This window comes from Pecten maximus, chromosome 3 (assembly GCF_902652985.1).
Source record: "Pecten maximus chromosome 3, xPecMax1.1, whole genome shotgun sequence".
Lineage (NCBI taxonomy): Eukaryota > Metazoa > Mollusca > Bivalvia > Pectinida > Pectinidae > Pecten > Pecten maximus.
In genome coordinates, this window is record NC_047017.1 from 7,405,627 (window position 1) to 7,417,278 (window position 11,652).

Genomic DNA, 11,652 nt, shown 5'->3' on the forward strand with positions numbered 1-11,652 from the left:
TCATAACTTTATAGAAAGGTAATGACAATCATTTAACCTTTTTTTGTCAAAGTTGGTGCCTCCAAATAAAAATACGCCGTCCATGTCATTTAACTGACATGGTGCTATTGGCATCCATCCTCTCGCTTCTGGTGTTTCTCCCGAACACGACATCAATTCCCATCCGGCTTTGCTACATGTGTCCATTATATAGCCATCTTGGGAAAACCCTCCTAAATGTCCTTTGCCGGACGGATCTACTTCACCGAACCAAACAATGATAAAAGTAGACATTGATGAGATTCCAAAGACGGACCTTGGAGGAAGTTCTTTGTCAAGCGTCAGTTTTGACCATGTTTTGGAGTCTGTGTCGTATTTATAGACATCATTCAACTCTCTTCCTGTAAAACCTGCTACGACGAACAAGTCTTTTCCAACTGCAATTAGACCCGCCCCACCTCGTCTTTCGATGTCCTCATTGGTTGGCTGTTGTTCCCATGTGTTGGTGGCAATATCATAAGAATGGAGATCGTTCAAACGGTCTTCTTCTACACATCCGCCAAACACGTAAAGGCGATTGGCAACTACCGCCATGGCGTGAAAGCTTCTAGGGGAAGGAGCAACCCCAGACGGTTTCAAAAGAGTCCAAACATTGTCTCTGGTGTCAAAAGCATACAGGTCATTGAAGTTTCCCTCGCCCATATTGATTCCCGTTCTTCCGCCAAATATGTACATCACGTGACCCACTGCGGCGGCGCTGTCGGCGAAACGTGGTACAGGGACGTCACCAGTGGTGCTCAGTTCCGACCAGGTGCATGTGTCCATATCAAGACAGTGGACAATGTTACTGAACGGTACCCTTGGAATATTTTCCCCGCCAAATATGAAAGTCTTTCTGCCAATCACCACCATTGAATGACAGCTTCTACCAATAGGTACCTCTCCGTTCGTTTTAAGTCTGATCCATTCGAACTGTCAAACATAACACAGAAATAGAAGTCATGCACGTGCGTTTACTATGTAAAGATAAAGGTACTGAATACATATTTATAAATCAGCAATATCCATGAAACTGCCCCGATTGTTTTTAGTATTAATGTTTTTGTAGTCTGCTAAAAGTGGTTTAAAAATAAATGTTAATTTATAATTAGTGGCAAGTTTCAAAATCTCAAGCTACAATTTCTGAACAAGGTCAAACATGCATGTATAATGCATTGAGAATCTATAATAATTTGTCCCTCAATGCAGAATCTAAACTGATTGATTTTGCTGTCTTTATTTCTTCAATTCTTAATTATGGTTGCGAAACGTGAAGTTTTCATTCTACAGACAAAGTAGAAAAAGTGTATGTTGAGCTTTTTAAAAAAAAAAAAAAAAATCCTGAATGTAACGAAAAGTACGCCTTCATTGATGCTAAACTCGGATTAGGGCAAATGTCTTTGTATATTATTAGGAAACGTCGAATTGTCAAACATTAGTTGAAACTAATTAAATATGATAATTGTGTTGTTAAAGCAGTTTATGATGACATGGATGAGTGTAATCACAGAAATTGTAATTGGCGTTGTCAAGTTAGAAACTTATTAATGGCGTCTAGCTTTAGCAATGTTTGGTATACACTCTATGTTGATAATTAAACTGCATTTTAGATTGTTTTAGCTGCGATTGATTTAAATGGTATTTGTATAGATTCCTGATTGATAGCTTAACGTTACAGATTTACTTAAAGTCTATACCTGACGTGCATCTTAAATTAATTTCTAAATTTCGACTTTCATCCCATCAGTTATGTTTAGTAGGTCGGTATCGTAATATACCTAGAGTAAATAGGATTTGTCATGTTTGCAACCAAAACCAAGTAGAGGAGGAGTTCCATTTTAGTTTGATATGTCCACGCTATGAAGAAAATCGTAAGAGATGAATATAAAAAAAATGTATTACTTGAAGCGACCTCCTCACTCAAACTTGTTCAGCTGCTATCTACACAACAATAAAGATCTTTGCAAACTAGGAAAGTATTTGCAATCAAGCTTGATAGCACGGTCAGGATTCTAACCTTAATTTATTTTGTTTTCAATTACTTCGTATTTTTTTTTTTTTTTTTTTACATATATGCGTAAACTTATTGTCGTTTCCAGGTTTACAGATATACCCTGTTGTAGTCCGTCCCCTGACTGCTCCACCAGATACAGTTTCGGTATTATTTATACTTTATTGAACCTCAAATTTTCAGAGATATTTCCAACTCATTTATTATTATAGTATATTTCCTTTCCACCCAGAGCCAAGAGGTCATGACTATCAGTCAAACAAAACTAGCTAAAGTCTTTAGTGATCTCGACTCTTCAATTCTTATAATTTATACAATACACTACATGTTTTATGCTTCATTGCTTACTTTTATTACTATTTCTTTTCGTACTCGCTTACATGCACCTACCTTCAAACATGCATGCATACAAACGTACATACAAACGTACACAAATGTTCATTCGACCGTTTGACGCCTATATATATACAGACGCAAAAAAAGACTCACTGACATACGATAAACAGACACTATGGCAGATACTGACCGACTTAAATCCTGTCCCTGTTAGATATAAAGACAAGCACTCGATTCACTGATAAAAAAAACCCACACCATCTGTCAGATACACATATAAAAAACGTTTATACTTAAGATCCATTCAATTACCGACAAGGTATACAATGCCAATTTAATTCTGCCAATCATACACAAAGACTTATATACATCTCAATTTAGAGTCAACATAAACACACAGTCATACAGATACTCATAGAAAGATAGTTACACTTAAGATCCACGCAGTTACAGACAAGATTTACCGTGCAAACTCGGTCAAACATACACACAAAACAGACAGACTCATAGACATATAGACATATCCAGTTTCACACTTAAACTCATATATACGTGTACGATAATAAGTTTTGCAATTTATGTCAATATGTTCTCTTTTTTGTCACATAGTGCTTAAACATCTTTCTTTTATTGTTCATCCATGCTGTATTCTTATCCATTGTATTATAATATTGTTTGAGACAAACTGGGTAATTCAGATTTAATATACAAAAGCTGACTATCTTGGGCTGTTGTTTTTTTTTTTTTTTTTTTTTTTTTTGCTGTTTTATTTATATGTTGTTTTTGTACAAATGTATTTTTGAATATTTAACGACTTTTACGATGAACAAGATCATGTTTTGCAATGGTGATATAATTATGTAGTATGTATTATCATTGACTATTGTTTGTATGTTGTTATACTTGTATGCTTATGTGCATTAAGGCTTCATGTCAAATAAACATGGAACATAAGTTATCGAAACACTATCAGTATACATTTGGAGGGCCGCGATAGTTTTTTTTTCACTTTTTCACCTTAGCAGAAAATCCAAGGTTCGTAGTTCGATACGCCCTACCCATGTCGGTTTGTGCTTTCCGGGCAGCTGCGAAAACGGCCGGACTGTGCTGTCGTGGTTATGTTCTTTGGTAAGAATCTTTACTCTAATTGCTTAAGATGGCATGCGACGGGCATCTCGTATGTTTTTCAGTGAGGTAGTCACCAACTATTAAAAGGAGACCCTGCCTCAGAATTACCCTGGCTGTTCATGGGGCGATAAACCCACCAAACAAACCAAACCTCTAAATTTGCAATCAATTTATTCAGTTTCGAGTAACTACGTAAGCGCGTTGTTTGTTACCAAACAATATATATACTACATGTATATCATGTTGTCCAAAATGATATTTTAGGCAAGTATACACTGTGCGTTTGTTTAGGCGTCGCGTTTAATACATGATCCACTTTTTCATACAAATATTTTTAAAACAACTCTAAGCTATCGTTATATAACCGCCATCTTACCACGGTTAAGCACATGTGTGTCATATTAACTGGTGTCAAATTCCCTTGAATTTAACTAGTGTAGTTTCCAACTATCTGCAAACTAAATTCTAGAACACAGGTCAACATTCTCTAACACTGTAAATACCTCACATGCATCAAAAAGCTTACGCCATCAGCTAGCTTACAGACATAAGCACTTGTATATGGTAATTAACACCCAGGGTTAAAATTATCCTCGATATGTACAATACATGGAGGATAATTGCAACGCAGGGTGTTAATTACCAGGTACAAGTGTCTCTGATACAGGTAAAAAAAACATTTCTTTACAAAAGTATATGATAGATCACACAAGTTGATGCTATATATTATGTATTTAGTTACCTCCATTACTGCTGGTTTGCCGATGAGACAGGGTACACGGTGTTTCTAGATGGAGGTCGTTGGTGAATATTATCTGTGAAGGCTGAGGGTACGGTTAATTCAATTTGACAACGAGGCTTTCTGATTGACCTGTTTCCTATTTACGTCATTTAAACGTTTTCATCCATTTTTGCATTTGTAGATCGTTAATATTCATACTGCTGAAGTAGGTGTCCTAAATAATAAATTTTAAAATGTGTCAAAATACACCTCAAGATGCTGGAATCAGAACAAAAAAAAGAGGGGGAGATTTTCCTATCTATGACCCGAAATGTGTGTTCGTGTGTACGTGTGTGGATGAAGGGGGTTGGGGGTATAAAACTGTAACATCGTTCTAATCGTTCATGAACTCCCGTTTTATGGATTTTCAGTGGTCAATGGTAGAGGAGATATATGTATATAGACATTTAAAAACCTAAAACGTTTGACAGATTGTCATGAGTATAGCCGAAACCGCTTTCATTTAAGGATTGATTGTCAATTTTGTTGCTTGCATGGACTGATGAAGGGAAGTGAACCTCGTGCAAATGAAGTGAACTGCAAAGAGGTTCACCTCCCTTCATCAGTCCATGCAAGCAACAAAATTGACAATCAATCCTTATATTTACGTTAACCAAATTTAAAACTTCGCCACCAGATTGCAAAATTCGGTCGCAACAGTGTGACGTAAGTGCGTCACTTTGTAACATTGTTATTCGCATCGTACATGTGTGCACAGTAGTGGAACAGCAGACAGTCAACTATTCTCGTCGCCAAGGCAACACAAAATATAGTGCCATACACGTTTTGATTATTAACGATGTTGATACACATAGATACGATATTTTCAAGGTAAAATATTCATTGATAACAAATATTTATGATATTGTATAATAAAAACTTAGCAATACCCATATTAATACGAATTTAAAGTACAGTACGTGTTGACAGTATAGTATGTGTGTGATTTGGTCACTCGAGACACAGGGACTCGGTTAAAAAAAATGATGTGATGCAGTCTAATAGCCGGGATATTCAGAGCTCGAGAAAAAGTGTAACAATGTGGATTTTAGTCGCAGGTTAGCTGGTGATATACATGGTCTTCTTGAAATATTGGATTTCATTGTCGCATTGGCGTTTTGGGATGTAAATTCTGATAATAATAAGTAAAGAAACATTGATTTGAAAATTGGCTGTATTCGATGGCCGGAAACTTGTGTCCTCCATGTTTAGATTGAGTCAAATTACGACAATAATGTGTCCCTGTTCTCGATATAGCATACTTCTGCTACGTTTTGTGTTGTTAAATAGTGTTTAAATTGAGCTTTATTTTCTGTGACCACTGAAATGGTATTAAGCATGGCATTCGAGATACAGCTAACGTTAGACCTACTGCGCTACGTAGGTCATGAGCTCTGTGCTATCGATAGTGTCAGTGCTCTGTCAGATCCTGTTTTCTAAACTGTCTGCATTATACTGGCATTTTTATTAGCACATAAAGCGGCTATTCCACTTGTGTTCATATACGTTTATAACAATGCTACACAATTCACAAAGTGAAAGTGCATTCAAGTCTGAGGCGGTACAGAACTCGATCGCCATTGTAAACTGAGTGAATGTATTCACACGCCGGCAAGAAAGTGATTCGTCTATCAGAACAGAAGCACGCGACCCAAAATCTTCAACGGGAAATGAAGTGATCTGAGTTTACTATGTTCATTGAGGCGGAGCGAAGTGAAAATGTAAATATTAGCAGCTATAGGGTACAAATGAAGGCGGAAGTGACGTCATGTAGTATCGGAAGCTGTGCACTATTTTTTTTCGTAGATGGTGGAAGTAGGGGTTGGAGGGGTATAGAAATGTAACATCGTTCTAATCGTTCATGAACTCCCGTTTTATTGATTTTCAGTGGTCAATGGTAGAGGAGATATATGTATATAGGCATTTAAAAACCTAAAACGTTTGACAGATTATCATGAATATAGCCGAAACGCTTTCATTAGCAGCTATAGGGTACAAATGAAGGCGGAAGTGACGTTATGTAGTACCGGAAGCTGTGCAATATTTATTTTCGTAGATGGTGGAAGTGAAATTGCACAGGTGATTACGTGGGGGCTCGTAGGTACCTATGGAAATTGAAGGAAGAATTTCGCTGGTACCTATGAGAATATGTCAGAATTTCGTAGGTATGTTTGATCATTGAACAATTTGTATGGTAGTCACTATCCCTATATCATCATTTGCAAGATACCTCTGACATATTTGTTGGTAAAGTTCAAATGAGTTCATCGGTACCAGTGAAAACGTACAGAAAATTGTGACCTCATTTAGTGTATACATGTATAGACAAGATAGGTATACACAAAACGTCTCGCTCCAATTCATATAGACATTTCATGTATATCATGTTGTCCAATATGATATTTTAGCCAAGTATACACTGTGCGTTTGTTTAGGCGTCGCGTTTAATACATGATAGACGTTTTAGAAAACGCAGGTGTCAAAGTAACTTTATCGTTGACGTGTACTTGCTGAGCCACTTTTTCATACAAATATTTTTAAAACAACTCTAAGCTATCGTTATATAACCGCCATCTTACCACGATTAAGCACATGTGTGTCATATTTACTGGTGTCAAATTCCCTTGAATTTAACTAGTGTAGTTTCCAACTATCTGCAAACTAAATTCTAGAACAAAGGTCAATATTCTCTAACACTGTAAATAACTCACATACATCAAAAAGCTTACGCCATCAGCTAGCTTACAGAAATAAGCACTTGTATATGGTAATTAACACCCAGGGTTAAAATTATCCTCGATATGTACAATACATGGAGGATAATTGCAACGCAGGGTGTTAATTACCAGGTACAAGTGTCTCTGATACAGGTAAAAAAACATTTCTTTACAAAAGTATATGCTAGATCACACAAGTTGATGCTATATATTATGCATTTAGTTACCTCCATTACTGCTGGTTTGCCGATGAGACAGGGTACACGGTGTTTGTGTGGATAAAGGGGGTTGGGGGGGTATAGAAATGTAACATCGTTCTTATCGTTCATGAACTCCCGTTTTATGGATTTTCAGTGGTCAATGGTATAGCCGAAACCGCTTTCATTAGCAGCTATAGGGTACAAATGAAGGCGGAAGTGACGTCATGTAGTACCGGAAGCTGTGCAATAATTTTTCTCGTAGATGGTGGAAGTAGGGGTTTGAGGGATATAAAAATATAACATCGTTCTAATCGTTCATGAACTCCCGTTTTATGGATTTTCAGTGGTCAATGGTAGAGGAGATATATGTATATAGACATTTAAAAACCTAAAACGTTTGACAGATTATCATGAATATAGCCGAAACGCTTTCATTAGCAGCTATAGGTACAAATGAAGGCGGAAGTGACGTTATGTAGTACCGGAAGATGTGCAATGTTCTTTTCGTAGATGGTGGAAGTGAAATTGCACAGGTGATTACGTGGGGGCTCATAGGTACCTATGGAAATTGAAGGAAGAATTTCGCAGATACCTATGAGAATATGTCAGAATTTCGAAGGTATGTTTGATCATTGAACAATTTTTATGGTAGTCACTATCCCTATATCATCATTTGCAAGATACCTCTGACATATTTGTTGGTAAAGTTCAAATGAGTTCATCGGTACCAGTGAATACGTACAGAGAATTGTGACCTCATTTAGTGTATACATGTATAGACAAGATAGGTATACACAAAACGTCTCGCTCCAATTCATATAGACATTTCACCTGTATAAAAAATTGTGTTAAGTTGCACCAAAACCACGAATTTTCTTTTTGCAGAACATAATATACAGTATAGATTTCACCCGACGTATGACAGTTTGACATATTTATGGTACATCTTCAGGATGTATATGACTACTGCAATTGTTTTTTAGATAGAAAGTTCCATTTGTTCTGTCAGTTTATGATTTGATTTATTACGTTTGACTCAGCTTTATCCAATTTGTTTACCTTTTATGTTGATAGATTCTCACCCATTATTGTACCAGTAATAGTTCAATCATTTCATTTTACTTCTTGTATGCAATAAACATTTTTTAATACTTAAATGATAGAACAAACATTTTGACTACCTCAATATGTGTATTTTATGGATCATTTTTCCACAATATATTTAATGAGTAAAATATGAAATATTGCTTGCATTTCTTAAAATTTTAACTAGTGTTTTGATATTATTTCTATGGCTAAATTTGACAGCAGAACTATTAATATTATTTCAATTGTTATCCCGACTTTCCCGTCTTTGGTTGTCATTTCAGTTGATATATCTATGTGTATATTTTTATTTTATTTTTTTTTTAATTATTATTATTTGATTTTCATAAACAACTATTTTTTATCTAATAGTGCCTTACTATTTTGGTCTTGGTGCATGCCCCTATGAATAAGATATTTTGAATTACAAAATACATCAATATATGTTTAATTGAATTTAATTGTATTCCCTTTTTTTGTTGAAAATATTTCAACAGATAATGATGATTAACAATGACATTTATCACTGATGATATTAATCAAGGGAGTACATGGAGTATAAGACAAACATATATACGCATGCGTTGTTGTTAATAATAAGCAAATAAATATTTTTTTAATCAAATAACATTTTCAAGTCTTGATCTTATGCTAAATTTTAAAACAGATAGACAATCAACAGAACATTTACAGAGTGCGGGAGGTCACGCAATGATGATCAAAGAGAATTGTTTGATCATGATAATAATTATATGAAGTTAAACAGCATGAACTATCCATCATACGTTTGCAGGCTTTCTGGAACTGAAATTCTTGTCAATTCGGATCAATAACTTAACCACGAAACCTGTTCATTCAAATGAAAATAAGAGATAGCACACATTCATTTGACTAGCAGAAACACGAGAACCTTTTCGGTACCGGAAATGATATCAAATCAAAATACATCCGCAATCGACCAGACAGTCCAATCGATACTAAAGGAGTTGGATTCATCAAGCAGCAATGACAAACAACCATTCGATCTTACCAATGGTTGAACTTCTGTAGATTTGAAGAGTGGCTAGAACATCGGGCATGATACTTTGAACAAAAGTCCGAATCGTGAGTCGATAATTATACGTGCATCCATCAGAGAACGGAAATGCTTGAGGAGAATCGTCAAATCAAAACTGGTGTCGGTCAGCCTACAAATAACGTTGGGTCCCGGGTCCCGGGACCAAGCAGTGTAAGAAAGAGAGCAGTCTGCCCAAAGAACTGACTACTTATTAAAGAAGGGTGGCCGGACCATCAGTCATCGGACGTCTACTAAATTTTCGAATTGGGAATCGATAGTTCAATAATATTGGTGAAGAGACGCCATCCTACGGCGTCGGATAGTTGGCTACTGAAAACATCAATGACCTCAGTAAAGTCATTTCGTACTTTATGTAACATTATTGTGACACATTAAAATTTAATCCATCTAAAAACATCTTTTTTCTTTTGTATCTCGGCAGTGGTCCATACGTTCTTTTCCTCGCAGTATAGCCGGAGTCTTCTTGAACCGTCAATGTCTCCTCCTCATGCGATGGTCCTACTTCCAACTTCTTCGGTTCGACGAATGTATTGTTCTCCGTCCAGGGTACCAGTAAAACTTCAATTGCCACTGAGTATAGCAAGGGATGGTTTCAACATCCAAGGTAATGCGACGCTCCTTCGAAAGAGTTCCCCACTGTCATTTTCATGACAGACCAATTGCGATTGAAGGTGCGAGTAAGTGCCGTCCGAACCCATCGAGTGCAGCACTTTGAAGTAGGCCTTCCAGGGGTAATTGCCGGTATTGAGGATATTAATTTGCCGTTAATGGACGTATCGATCTGACTCCACATGGACTACATGGGCATGTCGACAATGCCTGTCTTTTCGTTTGTTGTCAGTGCGATTCCGTTCGATTTAATTATCTAGCACGCAACCCCTGCGCAAGTCCTTGCACTCGTCGCCTTGACTAGGAATCTTGATTTCTACGGGACTGTTTCCTGTATCGAAGGGTGGCATGGGTCTGCATTTCACAACCATGCTCGTCGGAATGTTGAAGATGGAAGGATCAGCCGGTATCCCTATGCCTCTTATCTTGTCAATGAGGTACACCATATTTTATTAAATTCTTCTCTTCTTGCTGAACATTTTATGGTCCTATGTGATGCGTTTCCTCTTATACTCGTATGCGTCACTTACAAAATGTAGATGTTTGCGCTTTCTATATATTCTTCTAAGAGTTATCCCTTTGCGTGTCTTCTTAATTTTTATGCGTCTCTTGTTCTTTATATGTCTCCTCTTAACGGGTACGTGCTGTTGTTCGTCCTCGACGGTATTCTTCATTTCGGATTCGGCTTTGTCTTCTACCGTTGCTTTGTGAGTCACCAGACCACAGACTAGGGGTTCTTTGATCACGTGGGGTTCACGGGTATCATGTAGGGTTTATTCGAGTACATGTCAGCCACCCCGCCACTCGATTGACGTTCTCTGTACATACAGGAGTAAAACGAGCCGTCAATCATGTTCTTGTTAAAGGACCCCCATATCCTGGGATCTGAAACTTAAATCTTACCATCTCGGTCAGAACAGAGGTAGTTTCTTCAGTTCCACGTCGTCGTTCAGAAAGGATGCAGCTGGTCCGTCGGCACCCTTACTATAGATGTGTATGTCTACGAAATACCCAATTCACAGAGGGAGCTTCGTCAGGCATGTCGTAGATATATGTCTTCCCTCTTGATCCATGAACTTAACTTCTTCGGCTAGTGCAACTAAGATACCGGGACATCCGTTTCATCGTTCACATTTCTCTCCTTAAGGATTTTATCGATATTCAAAAGTTTGTCCTTGTACGTGTTGACCTTCTGTAATTCCTGTTCGTAAACAAGTCACGTCCTCGTCTACATAATCCTTCAGTGTGTAGACCAGCATTTCATGCCTGTTCAGACAATTCCAGACCATGACCACTTCTCCAGTCCACTTTTGGTCGTATTCCCTCTGAAACTTGCTTTTTAGATGCGTTGTTTTGACTTTATTTTTGTGTTTAATCTTGAAACATCATCTCTTCGTTCTTTTCGTTGATGTTCCTCGGAGGTCGCGACGGCTTGTCGTTGACTTTTTGTCAATGATGCCAATTAACTCAGATATTCGCAATTTTGCGCATGCGCGAACATAATGTGCTACTTGTTTTTTGATGTTATGAATGTTTCGTTCTGTGTGAATATGACACGTGTCTTTTATATCAAAACTTTTACAAGCGTCAACTTCGAAGCTGGTGTTACTGCCTAAGACACGTTTTTGTTCTCTAAAAGGCTGAACTATTAACATTTTCTTTCGATGGAAACTAACAAACAAAAACAC

General features: G+C 37.2%; 1 protein-coding gene across 1 annotated transcript; it reads right to left on the reverse strand.

Annotated features, from left to right (window-relative positions):
- Window positions 1–945, reverse strand: LOC117324591 (nitrile-specifier protein 5-like). Its single transcript, XM_033880511.1, has one exon. It carries the CDS (start codon window positions 889–891, stop codon window positions 1–3), a length of 891 nt encoding a protein of 296 aa, XP_033736402.1. The 5' UTR covers window positions 892–945.
- Between the last annotated feature and the right edge of the window lie 10,707 nt (window positions 946–11,652).

Excerpts from the sequence above, each read along its gene's own strand:
- LOC117324591 (XM_033880511.1), bottom strand. The coding sequence starts at position 891 with ATGGTGGTGATTGGCAGAAAGACTTTCATATTTGGCGGGGAAAATATT.